The 15686-nt window shown below is 38.8% G+C and overlaps 2 protein-coding genes across 2 annotated transcripts; one reads left to right on the top strand and one right to left on the bottom strand.

The window, feature by feature from the left end:
- Positions 1-6993: 6993 nt before the first annotated feature.
- On the top strand, positions 6994-10843 carry LOC110872357. Its single transcript, XM_022121136.2, has 4 exons — positions 6994-7354; positions 8690-8901; positions 9558-9837; positions 10432-10843. The coding sequence occupies exons 1-4, from the start codon at positions 7085-7087 to the stop codon at positions 10729-10731; spliced, it is 1062 nt and encodes a 353-aa protein (XP_021976828.1). The 5' UTR covers positions 6994-7084; the 3' UTR covers positions 10732-10843.
- A 75-nt stretch (positions 10844-10918) lies between these two features.
- LOC110872356 lies at positions 10919-15337 on the bottom strand. The gene is made up of 4 exons (XM_022121135.2): positions 15208-15337; positions 14703-14821; positions 14451-14528; positions 10919-14363 (listed from the first exon to the last, which is right to left on the bottom strand). The coding sequence occupies exons 2-4, from the start codon at positions 14805-14807 to the stop codon at positions 11052-11054; spliced, it is 3495 nt and encodes a 1164-aa protein (XP_021976827.1). The 5' UTR covers positions 14808-14821; positions 15208-15337; the 3' UTR covers positions 10919-11051.
- Positions 15338-15686: the final 349 nt, after the last annotated feature.

The following is a 15686-nucleotide window of genomic DNA, read 5'->3' as shown; positions in this document are numbered from 1 at the left end:
CAGCAAAACTCGTCATGCCGAACACTCCAATCGAGTGGCCAACCGATCGAGTTGCGAACCGATCGGGCTGCCACCCGAAAGACCAGCCACTTATCCCACTTTCCTTTTATGGAAACCCTATAAATACCCCCATATGTCACATCACTTGATGTTGACAGCTCCCACTCGACCCAACTCGCTCCAGCCTACTTTTCTTCCGATTTCTCGCGATTCTTGTAAGTTTTCAACCTAAATCTTGTACTTTCTTGATCTACACGCACTCCTACACCTTTCTATCTTTTGAATCTTAACTTTTAACCGTGAAATCACTCGATTTGAGGTGTTCTAGGATGATGTCATCATGGTGTTCTTATGAACTTCATGTTTTGGCTTCAATCCACCAAGAACAACTTGGATCTGGACGATTTCCACATAAATAGATAAAGATCTTGCATAGATCTGAACATATTCATGGTGAAAAGGATTGAAAGATGGTTTTCTAACTTTTTTTCAACTCTTTACATTCAATGCACTCAAAACCGATAGAATCAGGCCTTGTTATGATCTTCTACTCCTTCTTAGTGTTGTGTTGGTTCAAGATCTGGATTCTATCCAAGAGATTACTGATTTCGGGTTAAACATGAAACACCGTCTCGAACAGTAACTGGTCGGACGAGGATGGTTCCTGTTCGATCGGGTCGCTAAGTCTTGACGAGGTTTTTGTTGTTTGGCACGTTATCGTACAGTCTCGAGAGAACCGCAAAACTATCAAAACAATCAAGTATAAAGACGATCAGGTCAACTGGGACGGATTACCGTCCGATCGGATTGCCACCCGACCGGACAGCCACTCGATCAGCTTGTACCTTGGTCCCACACATAACTTTTATTTCAACTTTTGAGACTTTGAACATCGAACAGATTGCTACCCGACCATGTGATGTTGAACTTCAACACTTAAACAATTTTCAACATGTTCAATACATACGGATTGCCACCCGATCGGATAGCCATCCGATCGAGTGACTGTTCTACTGTGAACTTGTTCTCTGAGAAATACCTCGCCGAACGGATCGCCGTCCGATCGAACAGCCGTTCGATCGACTGACATGAAAGGTAGAGATACTTCTCTGTTTTCAAAATGCTACAACGAAAACTTCAAAGACAAACCATCATACACAAACACATCCATCCCAAACGAGGTAACAATCCAATCGAATGGTCACCCGATCGGATGACCATCCGAACGGATTGTCACCCGATCGACCGGCCACCCGATCGGATCGCCATCAGATCGGATTATCGTCCGATCCATTGACACTTGTTCCATTTTACGCGCCACTTATCGTTTATGCTATCGTTCTGTTCAGGTTAAACTTACTCTAGCGCTCCCTTCAATCCATCATCGCTGTGAGTATACTCGAACCCTTTTTGCTTTACACACTTTTGGGTGTTACATACGTTACTTATTCTAAATCACATCGAACATACGTTACTTATTCTAAATCACATCGAACACACTACGCAATACTTTAACGCTAACCGTTACCGCATGTTATACGTGACTTAATGAATGCTTGTTTATTATGTTTACACATGGATTGCTGTCTACCTGCCTTAGCAACGATAGTACTATAGTTTGGACTCAGCACCTGTTCACTCAGGGGTTGTTAAGGACAATTAATTACATGGCTCATAGTGGTGAGTGTGTATTACGAACTGCCTTGCGCAGTCAACCCGCAGTCATTGGTATTGATAGGATCATGTCGATAACTTACGTGCTTCATTTCACACTGTGTACGTGCTGGTTATGCGTAAACGATTTCGAACTCTATTATATCTATTAAACTTGTATGCTCACCTTTACACTATGTGTATTGACTTTTATTTTAACATATGTGGCAGGTGCTTAAGATGTTAGAATGCTTGGCTTGCTGTGAAATCCAGGCTAGGAAAGGTCTAGAAACAAATAAACGAATTGTCTGTATTTAAATTCTGAGTTGTCGAAAAAGAACAATTTGTCTTGACTTTGCCTGTAATAATTATGTTACTTTTTATGTCATGGTATGGGACGTGATGCTTAAAATAATTGGTAATCATAGTTGTTATGGAAACTTCTGGACAATCTGTTTCGCTCAGTGCCGTGCCCCGATGTTTCCGCCATCGGTTGGGGTGTGACAGGATGCGTCGATGAATGGTACAGCGACACGTGTCCAGAATATTTGATGAGTCGGCGATCGGCGCATCAAAGCCAAAAAGGTGGCTGATGCATCCGTCTTATGGCTTGGCTGACTCCTCGTTATGGCTAGGCTGACCTCTCGTTTACCTTGGGCTGACTACTCAATTTTTTTCCAATATGACTTTTTAATTTTATTAAATTTACATACCATAGTATTTTTTTTTCGAGTCTATAATAGGCAACCTTGTTGCTTGGTGGCTTGAGACGTTTTCTTCCAACATGAAAGGAAAAATAGTTGTTTTATTTTTCAACGTAAATGAAAAATCCTTTATACTTCTATTTCCATATGACGTTTTTCTAAAGCTTATGGAACCTGCAATTTTAAAGCTTAGAAAAACATCATATGAAAATAGAAGTGTAAGAGATTTTTCATTTACGTTGAAAAAGAAAACGACTATTTTTCGGTTCATGTTGGAAGAAAACGTATCAAGCCACCAAACAATAATATGGTACGTAAGTTAATAAAATTAAAAAGTAATATGAAAAAAAAACTGAGTAGTCAGCCCAAGGTAAACGAGGGGTCAGCCTAACCAGAACGAGGAATCAGCCTAGCCACAACGAGGAGGCAGCCTAGCTACAACGAGGAGTAAGCAAAGCCATAAAACGGACACGTCAGCCACCTTTTTGGCTTTGATGCGCCGGCCACTGACTCATCAAATATTCTGGACATGTGTCGTTGTACCATCCATCGACGCATCCTATGGTTGAAGCCCCATTCTAAGGACGCATGAGGATGATGTTTTGATAAATCAAATTGATCAAACAATATTTTGGTAATTTTCCCTTTTATAATTATACCCGATCTTTAGTTGTTCAAAGTGTATTATACTTGATTGTAAAGTTTGATCTTCTTGTTGATGTTGTTCGATTGATTTGAAAATTTGAATGTTTGTTTTGTTCACTATCCTAGACATGGCACATTCGATCGCTCATGCATCGATCTTTGTCTCTTCTTTTCTCTAAGTACTTTAGGTTTGACTTTTTTGGAGTTAACAAGACCTTCATAGCGGATGCATGTAGTGTCATGGGTCATGGTTGGCCCTAGAGATGAGCATTTAGTATTAGGTACCGGTACTGACCCGTACCAGGTATATTCGGTATCGGTACCTATTTTCTCCGTTTTTCAGTACCGGTATTTACGGGTAAAACACCGGTAAATAATGATACAATACCGGTACCCACTTTTCTCGTTTTTCAGTACCGATACTTTCGGTATCGATACCGGTTCGATACCGAACAGGTACCATGCTCATCCAATTTGTTTATAAAACTCCATAGTTAATTTATTAAATCCAATTTGTTTGTTGAACTCATTAATTTTTAATTCAGCTTATGCCTATCAAATAATTAAACCCGTATTTCAGTTAAACCAGTTAACCAACTAAATCATTTAGCCCAATATTTTTTAAATTACATTTTTAAACCCATTTAAATAAAAGTGATGATTGACGGTAACACAAAAAAAAAGGTCGACTGACGATTGAAAGTTTGATGTGGGGGACAAAAGCCTAGGGTGATGAACGGCCGATTGAAAAACAAGGGGTGTGATTGTACGATTGAAGGCTTGAAGCAGAACAAATTCTAAATCAGCGATTCAACAAAGTAGGGAGGGCTACGAATTTCAAGAGGTGCAATTATTTTTTAAAGACATGTTTTTCTACTCATTCAGGGCCTTCGAATTCTTTCTACTCATTCAGGGCCTTCGAATTCTTAAGGATGGCTCTGATAGTATTATACAACTTATATATTTCTTTTACTTTGGAGTTGAGTAAGACCTTTGTGAGGTATTGTGCAACTTAGATTAATTTTTTTTACTTTGGAGTTGAGTAAGACCTTTGTGAGTTAGCTAACCTAATTTTCCATGAGCTAGGCTCAACTTTGATGGAGCTGACGAGGGTAGGCAACATCTATCCATCGAGTCAATTCTTTATGTTTATTAATGATGATTCTGTTAGATTTGTTTGGTTTTTTAGAGATAAAGAAAACACACAAGGTGGTCCACAACAAAAGTGGGTTATGGAATATGGGTAAGCTTATAAACATGTGAATATAAAACATAATCATAAATGCATGAAAAAACAACTCATAAGTGGCCCACAACAAAAGTGAGTGATGATAGATTGGTAGGGAAGACGTGTGATTATCGACTTATCTCCATGTATGTATTGTATGGTTTGTGTGTTTCCTTTTGTTGCGACATTATTATAAATAATACTTTGTAATTCACCAACAAATTTACATTATTAATTATTGCTATCAAGACATTTATCGAACACTTGTAGGGCATGATTATAATTACTACGTAGTCGACAACTAATTGTATAGTAATTTGACAAACTAAACATGCATAGAATATCACCCACATGTATTTTTTTTGAATGGCAAACATAATAAATCCCGAACACTCTCCGGGGAAAACGGAGTACTCCTAAAGTAACTCAAGTCCATCACTAATTCTGGAGAAAACCCGGTAACCCAATCGTCCGTAGACACGACGGTGAAATTACTGTTAAAACTTGTTTGGCTCAAAAATCAAACCCATATATATGATGATTAATTACATAATTGGAAGTTGAACTCGCATTGAATCTAATTTTAATGTAGGGTTGATTTGAGGATATTGAATGACAAATGGGAGCAACGTGATGATGAGACGATGAACACTAAAATGACCTAGGGTTGTTGCTGGTTTTGCAATGAATTCGACTATAGGAACAAACATCCATTTCTAAGTAGATGTGTTTTTATTGGGAAAATCAGCATAATACACAGTTGACCAACCTTCAAGCCAAAATAAACATGAACAAAGGCTAAGGTGCCAGGGGCTTCTCAAAATCCAAGTGGTTTAGAGAGTGACACTTGACATAGAGGCTAAGTTGTAGCCGTTTTACTTGAAGATAGCCTCCAGCTTTAAAACGTCTATTTTGAGAGTGAAACGACTACGTTTAGAGGATACATACAAAGGAATAGGTTGTCTAGCTTTGATACTTCTTATTTTCCCCATGATTTTTAAACGAGTATAACATTTTCATTCGATAATATTCTTTTAAAAAAATTACACCAAATTAAAGAGCATTTTATTCTACTAAATTAGATGAATTTTTTTTATATAATCGTATGAAAAAGTTATAAATGTATAAGAATCGTTGGTGAAATGAATATGTCCCTCCAAATCCTAGCCTTTTCATTTGCACCCCAAGTTGTTTTAGGGTTAGGACTGTCAAAAAAGTTTGCGACTCAGAGCTCCCTCGAATCTCGCTCGGATTTAGCTCAAAAACAACTTGCTCGATATGGCTTAGTTGGTTCATAACGACCTAGATTGGCTCGTTCTTTAGCTCGGATTATTTTACTTATAATATAGTTTATTTTAATATACACATAATATATTATAGAAAATTGGTTATTAATTGCAGGTATTTAGGAGTGTGTATACATATATGACATATTTGAGGGATGATTATGATGCCAATAAAATTTAAAACTTATTTCGTATTTGGTTAAACTTGATTTTGTCTTGTAATGTAGTAGATTGAACTTGTTATCGATATGTTCTTATGAACTAAAGAATGATATTTTAAACTATTGAATTTTGAAAGCTATGAGTTAATTTTCTTTTTAAATTCGAGTTGAGCTGAGTTAGCTCAGTTAAAAATCAAGTCAAGCTGAGTCAGCTCGATTAAAAACCAAATCGAGCTCGAGCTATGATTTTTAGCTCGGTTTCAAATCCGAACCAAGCCTATGCTTATCCTGATTCGACTCAGTTCGGCTCGTCAAGATAACAACTAAGGGTTAGACGCTACCCTTAAATATGGAGGTTGTGTAGCCCATGGCTTTATAGCCTAGTGACATCTTGGGGGTGAGATAAAACTTTGGGATCAATAGGTCCTGGGTTCGATTCTCACAAGGAGGGTTTTCCCATATTTATTGGGTTTCCTTCTGAATTGGTGTATAGGTATTATGCCTAGTGGAGATGGATATGATCGGATGGTTCCACTAGTGGCACGATGATACTCTAGTGGTACGTCAGTCATACAAATTTGCCGTAAAAAAATATATGGAGGTTGTGTAGCCTATCTCCACATGTGAATCTTTTATAGGTTCTCAAGTCTGAGCCTTCCCAAATTTTGAAGAAGATTGTGTAGCCTTTTCTTTTCAGGGTCTATTTTCGCTTTTTCTGTTAGGTTAATATTTATTTTTATGATTTTTCCTTTTTTATTTCAATGTTTAGGATCAATATTTAATTTCGACTTTCTATTTTTTATTTCGGTGTTTAGGGATTTTGTATTCAAAACTATGTCGTTTTATTTTGGGTTATTCAAAACTATGTCGTTTTAGGTTTGACCAGATGCGTCTCTGAGATTTCACATACCCTGTTCGAGCTTGAAAAAATGTGTCCTTCCGTTATGTTTATTATTATTTTAAAAAATCAAATTAGTATTGGGTTCATTAAACCTAATTTCAAGTGAGCTAAATTCTACCATAAAATATGATTTGTAAATGGACCTATATTGGAAGTGGTATGTGTTTACTATTTAAAAAAAATATGACACACACGTATCAAATTTTTTTTTTCAAATCGCATGTCTCTCAAAATCGCAAGCCTTGTGCAAAGGTCCTCTTCATACACCATCAAAACCTCCCATGGGTTTGACGTCTAAAAATGACACGCCTTCACTTTCTCACGTATATAAAACTTATTAATAAAAACCAATCCAAGTCTTAAACATTATTAAATAAATTAAAATTCCACACCCAACCACCTACTAATGTTGACGAAACAATCAAAGAACAAGTCTTCCCCTTATTATATATATTCATATTGTTCCACCTTTATCACCTCATCCGTCCACCTGAGCAAGCACCACAATGAAGCCTCACCGGCAGTTTGCCTACAGAACTGCAGCGTTATTCTTCATCGGACTCTTAGCATGGGCATACCAGAGCACCCTCCCGCCACCACCAAAACTCTGCGGTTCACCCGGTGGTCCACCGGTTACCGGTCCTCGTGTCACCCTTAGAGACGGTAGACATCTAGCCTATAAAGAATACGGTGTCTCCAGAGACGTAGCCGATTATAAAATCGTCTTCGTGCATGGGTTCGGCTCATGTCGCTACGACGAATCGGTTTTCCATCCGGTAATTAACTAACCCTGACTGCCATTGTTTTTTTCTGTGAAAGTATGTTGGTTATACGAGTATGTGTAATTTGATTAATGATAAAACCGCTAGTGCACTAGCGGTACCCGGTAATTTTCTCTGTTTGTCGTTTCGTTCATGATAAAATGTAATGCTTGTCCACTGTGGCATTCAGGCGGTGTGTTTCCTATCAGGGGCGGACCCACACTGTGGCGAAGTTTGAAAATTTCTCCCGGGGGTTGGAAGTCACCGGACCTAAAAGTATATACCTAAATTTTATTTTTTGTATAAAACCGGGGGGTCGAAAACGTATATACCTAAAAAAATTTATACGAAACGTACATATATAACACTACTGAGCAAAAAGTTCGGGGGGTCGGGCGCCCCTCCCGGCCCCTTCAATGCTTCGCCCATGGACCCACATATAGTGGGTCGGAGTCCCCGGACCCCAATGTTTTTAAAAAAGTTAGTAGATTCGATATATTAATTTGTATAAGGACCCTATAAATACAATTAGATGGACATCATAGAAAGAAAAAGAAATCTGGTGTAGTGGTAAATCCCTTTCTTTTCCAACAAGTAGTCATGGGTTCAATCTTTGTATAGCTTATTTATTTTTTTTTTTTTAAATCTCATTCAAACCTCGCTATGATCCGACCTGAACGAGGACCGACCCGAAAAATTTAACGTTTTGTTATAAAAATTTTGAACAACGAAAAAGGTGGACCCCATTGAAAAAAAATTCTAGGTACACTGTTTCCTATGGTGATAGGCGAGATGGTTTTTTACTAATGGGTTACCCAAGTGGCCGGAGTTTATTGAACATTCAAAAAAATTAATTATTAATTACGATGTTATCTATTCATCAGAAATGATTTCTTGAGAATATTTAAAAAAAAGGTGCTATATTTAAAATTGTTTTCATTTTCTTTTTTCGGTTCTCCGACGTAGATAAAGTTAGCTTGTAATATGGGTTTGGGTAATTTGATTATTGAAGATTTATTCATCAGAATGATTTCTTGAGAATATTTTGAAAAGGTGTCATATTTAAAAATGCTTTCATTTTTTTTTTTCGGTTCTTAACAGATAAAGTTTGCTTGTAATATGGGTCTGGGTATTTTGATTATTAAAGGTTTATCAATCGGAATGATTTCTTGAGAATATTTTAAAAAGGTGCTATATCTAAAAAATGTGTTCATTTTTTTTTCGGTTCTCCAACGTAACATGTGATACTCATTTGTTTGAAGAACTGATTTTATGTGATAATGTGTTTAGTAGTGTGATCATGCATCGATGAAACATGGATTGGTTGGTGAATTTGTGAACGATTTGTAGGAATTGTTTGAAGAACTTAAGATCTACATGGTGACGTTTGATCGGCCGGGTTATGGAGAGAGTGATCCGGATCCAAATCGGACAATCCGAAGTACAGCTCTGGATATTGAAGATCTTGCTGATAGATTAGAACTCGGGTCTAAGTTTTATGTAATTGGATACTCCATGGGTCAACAAGGAGCTTGGGGCAGTTTAAAGTACATCCCTCATCGGTAAGACTTTTGATTGTACTGTACAAGTCATCTTTGCATGTTTTATTTTTTAGTTTGCAGTGGCCCACATAATAGATTATTCCTTCACGCGAATGGCAGAGATCATGGTAAAATAGGGTGTCAATATCGTGAAAAAAATCGAATCTATTTATTCCGACTCACTTGTTTAATCCGTTTAATTAAAGAAGTTGATTCGTGAGTCGATTCACTTTTTTTAAAACATACCAACCTGATCTACACGTTTACAACTTGATTATTAACTATCTACCCTTTTGACATGTTTAGAAAAATGTTTTTAAACAAGTCGTCTGGGTTACACTATTTTAAGTGTGTACTAGTTAAGGTTGATTTTATGAAACAGATAAAAATATGGGTCATGTTCGGAATGAACGCTAACCTGACACGATTGACAACCCAGCATACAACCCTTTAATACATTGTTATGGGCTAAAACCGAATCTATAACAGATGTTTCGGTTTTCAAGATTTTAAGAACTGATTAATTCAAGTCGGGGTAAAGATGAACCTGTAATTTTCTGGTTTTTCTAGACACCATGTTATATTTTTATTTTTAGGAAAAGAAAAACTTAAATATTATCAAGTATTTATAAAATGAAAGAAAAAAAACAATAATAAAAAGTGTTTGTAACAAACAGGTTAGCAGGGGTGGCACTGATTGCACCAGTTGTGAACTACTGGTGGTCAAGTTTTCCAAGAAATTTAACAATGGAGGCCTACAAGTTGCAACCTCGTCAAGATCAATGGGCGGTTGGCGTGTCACATTACGTGCCATGGCTCGTCTACTGGTGGAACACTCAAAAATGGTTCCCCGGCTCTAGTGTTATAGCTGGAAAGCCTAATTTCTCAGCTTCTGACTGGAAAATTCTAGCCAAGCTTTATGGCGAAGGGTCACCAACACCGCGATCAGTGCTAAAGGTAAAAATCATAAAAAAATTAGGCATGATTTTCTGGTAAAAATATTAGGCATTCAATCCCATGTTTTACAAAAACTTGAATGAAGAAAAATATTAAGCTTATGTGTCAAAATCTGGCTGGTTAAACATTTGTCTCACCTAACTGGCCAAATAACTGATCAACCAAATAACAGTCAAATCAATTTTAAAATTCTTTGGTAAATAAAGACGACATGTATACAAATTTTTAATTATTAACGGCAAATTTGGATCACTAACGGACCACTGGAGTATTATCGTGCCACCAGCAGAACCACCCGATCATATCTATCTCTACTAAGCTATAATATCTATACCAGTTCAGGAGGAAACCCAATAAATGTGAGAAAAGACGAGTCAATTGAACCAATCTAAATAATGTGTCGATTGGAGTTATGCTTTTATCTTTTTATCGAAAACTCTAAAGAAAATATAACTTTTTAATAGTTCAACGAGTTATGAGTCAAAAGTTTATTTTAATGCATATAACCTCCGCGCTGATCAACCAACCTAGCATACCCGACCGCTTCCACCACTTTTATGCATATCGTTAACTTGAGCTGATCATTGTGAACAGGATTACGTGCAGCAACAAGGACTAGCTGAGTCGATTTTTAGGGACATGAAAGTCGGGTTTGGTAAATGGGAATTCGATCCAATGGAGATAGAGAACCCGTTCCCAAACAATGAGGGCCGTGTTCATTTATGGCACGGTGATGAAGACGGGCTCGTACCTGTGAGTTTGCAAAGATACATAGCAAAAAAACTACCATGGATTCACTACCATGAACTACCTGGTGTTGGTCATTTGCTACCAAATTATAATGGTAACAAAGAAGCCATTTTAAAGTCGCTTCTTATTGGTGAATATTCATAGTTTTGGTATCATTATCATCACACATTCTTGTTCCAAGTTGATTATTTTAAACCCGAATAGTTGCTTTGTTTCAACCCACGAATACTCGCATAGTGTTCGCTTGATGTGTCAACACGATTTATGGTTTCGCGTTGGTTTACGCGACCCAATACCACTAGGCCGGTTAGAACTCCACAGCTCAGATGCTTCATAATACTTTGGCATTTTCATAAAAATACATACTATACACACAGAATGAAATGGAGATCTTAATACATGTGACAAGTAAACAACATTTAAAAAAAATAATCTTGTTCAGCCATGCTCTTATATCTGGCTTGTTATGGGCGTTTAAGGGTTGCTGCCACTTTGTCATAGTCGACTTTCTTACGTAGTTTCTCGAGCCTCTCCACTTTTCGCTGCTGCCGTAGCATTTGAAACCACTGCATTTTCTGTCCTGTCTTTACACCACCGATGTTTTTTTGCCCATTTGAACCGCTCGGGGTTCTCTTTTCACCACTTTTGGACTTGCTTGTTTTAGTGGACCGACGAGAGTTTTTCAGCAACCCGCCCATGAGTGCCTGCATCTGACTTGCTTGCTTTTTACCTCCTGTGTTTTCAACACTTTTGGACTTGCTTTTTTTAGTGGACCGACGAGAGTTTTTCAGCAACCCGCCCATGAGTGCCTGCATCTGACTTGTTTGCTTTTTACCTCCTGGTTTGCGCACCACCAACGCTTTGCTCTCTTTGTTACCTCCGGGTTTGTGGAGCACCAACGCCTTGCTATCTTTGTCACCGGCTGCTTTGTGGAGCACTAGCGCCATGTTGTCACTCTTCTTGACCGCGTGTTCGCCATGAGCCGCATCCTTCTTTATCACCAACGCTTTGTTCTCAGTCTTCTTGACTGCGTGTTCACCATGAGCCTCGTTCTTCATTAAAACCAACGCCTTGTTCTCATTCTTCTTGACTGTGTGCTCACCATGAGCATCGTTTTTCATTAATACCAACGCCTTGTTCTCATTCTTCTTGACCGTGTGCTCACCATAGTCCGTCACTAATACCAATGCCTTGCTCTCATTCTTCTTGACCGCATGCTCACCGTGAGCTTCATCCTTCATTAATACCAACGCCTTATTCTCGTTCTTCTTAACCGCGTGTTCACCATGAGCCTCATCCTTCATTAACACCAATGCCTTGTTCTCATTCTTCTTGATCGTGTGTTCACTATGAGCTTCATCCTTTATCGCCAATGCATTATGATCATTCTTCTTAACAGCGTGTTTACCATGAGCCTTTTTATAAATCTTCTTGACCGCGTGTTCACCATGAGACGCATACTTCTTTATCGCCGGCAAGGCCTTTTTCTCAATCTTCTTGACCGCGTGTTCACCATGACTCGCATACTTCTTTATCGCCGGCAAGGCCTTTTTCTCAATCTTCTTGACCGCGTGTTCACCATGAGCCGCATACTTCTTTATCGCCGGCAAGGCCTTTTTCTCCATCTTCTTGACCATAACTTCACCATGAGCCTCGTATTTCTTTATCGCCGGCAATGCATTTTTCTCAATCTTCTTGACCGCTTTTCCTCCTTGACCAATGACCTTTTTAGCATTCCTCCATAAGACTTTCTTGTAATCCTCTTCCTCACTACTACCGTGGTGGTGATGGTGATGATGATGGTGGTGATGGAAGATGACTGCTAACTTGTCTTTAAGTTTACCCAACCGCCCAACTTGGCTTTCCTCCGGTTCGGTTGAGCTTTTGCTACTACCCGTGTAAGAACTCTGATCCATGCTTGAAACCGTGCTCATCTTGCTCTCACTTATCCTCTTTGATTCTTTCCGATTACCCTTTTGGTGTCCCTTTTTAGGAATCATTGACCCTGACCCTGATCCTGACCCAGATCCTGACCATGAACCTGATCCTGATCCTGATCCTGACCATGAACCTGACCTGGACCCTGACCGTGAAGATTCGTTTGAGCCACTACGCGTGTAAGAACTCTGATCCAGGCTTGAAACCGTGTCCATCTTTTTGTGTCCCTTTCTAGGAACCATCCTCCTTGACCCTGACCCTGACCCTGACCCTGAAGATTCGATTGAGCCACTACTCGTGTAAGAACTCTGATCCAGGCTTAAAACCATGCTCATCTTTGGTTCTTTTTTATTACCCTTTTGGTGTCCCTTTTTAGGAACCGTCCTCCTTGACCCTGATCCTGAACCTGACCCTGACCACCCTGAAGATTCGTTTGATCTACTACTCATGTAAGGACTCTGAACCCGACTTGAAACTGTGTTCATCTTGCTCTCACTTTTCCTTTTCGGTTCTTCTTGATCACCCTTTTTGTTACCCTTTTCCGGAACCGTCCTCCTTGACCTTGAAGATTTGTCTGAGCCACTACTCATGTAAGGAAAGAGATCCCGACTCGAATCCATTTTCATCTTGCTCTCACTTATCCTATTTGGTTCTTTCGGACCACCCTCTTTGTAACCCCTTTTAGGAACCGTCCTCCTTGACATTGAGCCTAAAGATTCAAATGAACTACTCTTGTATGGACTCTCATCCTGACTTGAAACCGAGTTCATCTCGCTCTCACTCTTTTCACTGACACTGAAACTGTTATAGCTTTGACTTGGACTTTGATTCCAAGTTGCATAGTTTGAACTTGAAACTGGACTCTCTGAAACCAATCTCTTGGTGTCAACGACCTCATGTTTCCCTCTGTAACGGTCCATTTGATCATCGTATGTTTCACCAGGTTGCTTTCGCCCTACGAATTCAACAGGGTCCCGCCATTCTGTCATCTCTGAAGTCCTCATTGCCTCCTTTCTACCCATCTGTAACTGATCCAACGGTTGTCTGTTTATCTGACTTGACAAACTCCTATGTAAAAACCGATTCTTGTTGGCCATTTTGGAAGAGATCCCACCGCTAGGAAAAAGATAATAAGGTTCCTCTGGTATATTATTATACTGATTTGTTATCGGATTGAACGTTTCAATTTTGTTGACCACAGGTTCCTCTACTTGTTGACTTACTGTTTGACCACTAGGAAGCGTCGTGTTGACCAGTGGACCTTGCAGGGCTAACTCATTAATCAACCGTGTTGTCTGGTCATCGCATTGTTGACCCATATCTATAGGCTTCCAAATCATTTGACTTGTGCTACTGTTTGGGTCGCTTCTACTTACAGAAACGATTCCAGTCTGCTTTGGTTCATTCTCGGGTTCGTTTTTTAGAAAATTTGTGTGTTTGGCTGCTACTTGCAAAGAAGAAATACACGATTCCAACTGTAGGATCTTAGCAGAAGCTTCTCTAGATATTTGATCCTCTTGGTCAGTTAGATTAATCGAAAACTGACCATTAATTGGAGTCAAAGCTTTGCTATCCGTAAAACTAATCTCTTTAGTCAACTGTTTGACTTTTGTTTTCCGGCATACCCGGCATCGTTTCATTCTGGTGCCAGGATCACCTGCAAGGTCTGCTTGATCTGTTGACTCACTGAAATTCCAATCACCAGTTAAAAGGTCAACATAAGCAGCATCAGTTGGTGCTTTTCTCATTGAAAATGATCGCAGATTTAGCCCGTCTCTAGATTGCCCTTGCGGCGTTGACCACAAGCTATTCGTTGCTCTAACTTGAGCATCTAGAATCTGATAAAACCGTATTACAATTCCCGTCAAAATATTGCTAACAAATCGAACAAAATTTCACATCTAGAAGCAAAAGCTATTGCATACCTTTGCGTGAGCATCGAAAGCTTTATTCGCAGCAGCATCAAGTAAATTTATTAATAAACGTCTTGCGTTATCGTCCAACTGCATCGAAAGAAACAAGAAGGCGTTAATTACCATATGAACACAGATTTAATGCTACAACTACAACAACAAAAACAACAACAATAAGGACTTGTTCTCTAGTGGTTCAATCAAAACTGAAAATGCTCATTGTTACATTCAATAACATCATATATTCATATGAAATAGACTTACATTTTCAGAGGCTGCATCTTCTATATAGTGTTCATCTTGTACAAGAAGCATATATAACCTTCTCAAAGCAAGTAGGTCTGATTGTAGGTCTTCTGGATCCATCATATCTCACTAAAATTCTGCATAAAATAACCGAAATTCCTACGATTAATCGATCTCATCTATATAACGCAACTATTTCTACTCAACGATGCTAATATTACACAAAAATCGCGTAACAGGATCAGATTTCGGCACGCATTCGTTCAAATATCATCGCATTACACGCAATCCGATCACCGGCGTAAATTAGGGCTAAATGAATAATAACGTACAGTAACATGTTCCAAAATGGCAAAATCTATGAATTACCAGTAGTATTCCAAAATCTATGCAATTACAAGTATCTTTACAATATCGAATCGAATAAAATAACGCAAATTCAGTGAGAGGATGAACCGGTGAACATCAAAAGTGATATTTGTGCGATCAAATGATGATAATATGTGGAAGAAGATGCACTTACATTCAATAACTAAATCTGATTAATGATCAACGAAGCGAAATCGTTTGTGAAGTTGATTGGATCTAAAATCATGCATTCATCGCGTCTGAATTCTGATTACTTGATTGAAATTGTTAAGATTTTTTTTTTCGCGGGATGAACATCTTACCACTTTGATAACTGCCGCCAAATATAAATATGTTTCGTCTGGTCCGTTGAGTATTGTGAAAGTACATATGGATCCCTCAATTTATCCGTTCGTGTCTAAACAGGTCTGTTTTATGTGACTCGGTCATAAACTGTAAAAAATTGTTAGATCACATAGAGTGGGTGTGAAAAAGTGGCGTGGAGGATCCTCCATGATGGGAACACTACCCCGGACATGGTGTGGAGGGCGGCGTGGTGGCAGGGGCGGACACAAGTATAGTTCAAGGTGGGCGGGCGCACCCCCGAGGAAAAAAAATTTTGTGCTAAGTTCCGTCGAAAATCTCGTCCGCACC

The sequence above is a fragment of the Helianthus annuus genome, chromosome 8 (assembly GCF_002127325.2).
Source record: "Helianthus annuus cultivar XRQ/B chromosome 8, HanXRQr2.0-SUNRISE, whole genome shotgun sequence".
NCBI classification, from domain to species: domain Eukaryota; kingdom Viridiplantae; phylum Streptophyta; class Magnoliopsida; order Asterales; family Asteraceae; genus Helianthus; species Helianthus annuus.
This window is presented reverse-complemented; position numbering and strand designations above follow the sequence as displayed.

Excerpts from the sequence above, each read along its gene's own strand:
- LOC110872356 (XM_022121135.2), bottom strand. The coding sequence starts at position 14,807 with ATGATGGATCCAGAAGACCTACAATCAGACCTACTTGCTTTGAGAAGG. Across the intron at positions 14,529-14,702 it reads AAGATGCAGCCTCTGAAAAT|TTGGACGATAACGCAAGACG; the intron begins GTAAGTCTATTT and ends CTTTCGATGCAG. Across the intron at positions 14,364-14,450 it reads CTTTCGATGCTCACGCAAAG|ATTCTAGATGCTCAAGTTAG; the intron begins GTATGCAATAGC and ends CGGTTTTATCAG.
- LOC110872357 (XM_022121136.2), top strand. The coding sequence starts at position 7,085 with ATGAAGCCTCACCGGCAGTTTGCCTACAGAACTGCAGCGTTATTCTTC. Across the intron at positions 8,902-9,557 it reads TTAAAGTACATCCCTCATCG|GTTAGCAGGGGTGGCACTGA; the intron begins GTAAGACTTTTG and ends TGTAACAAACAG. Across the intron at positions 9,838-10,431 it reads CACCGCGATCAGTGCTAAAG|GATTACGTGCAGCAACAAGG; the intron begins GTAAAAATCATA and ends CATTGTGAACAG.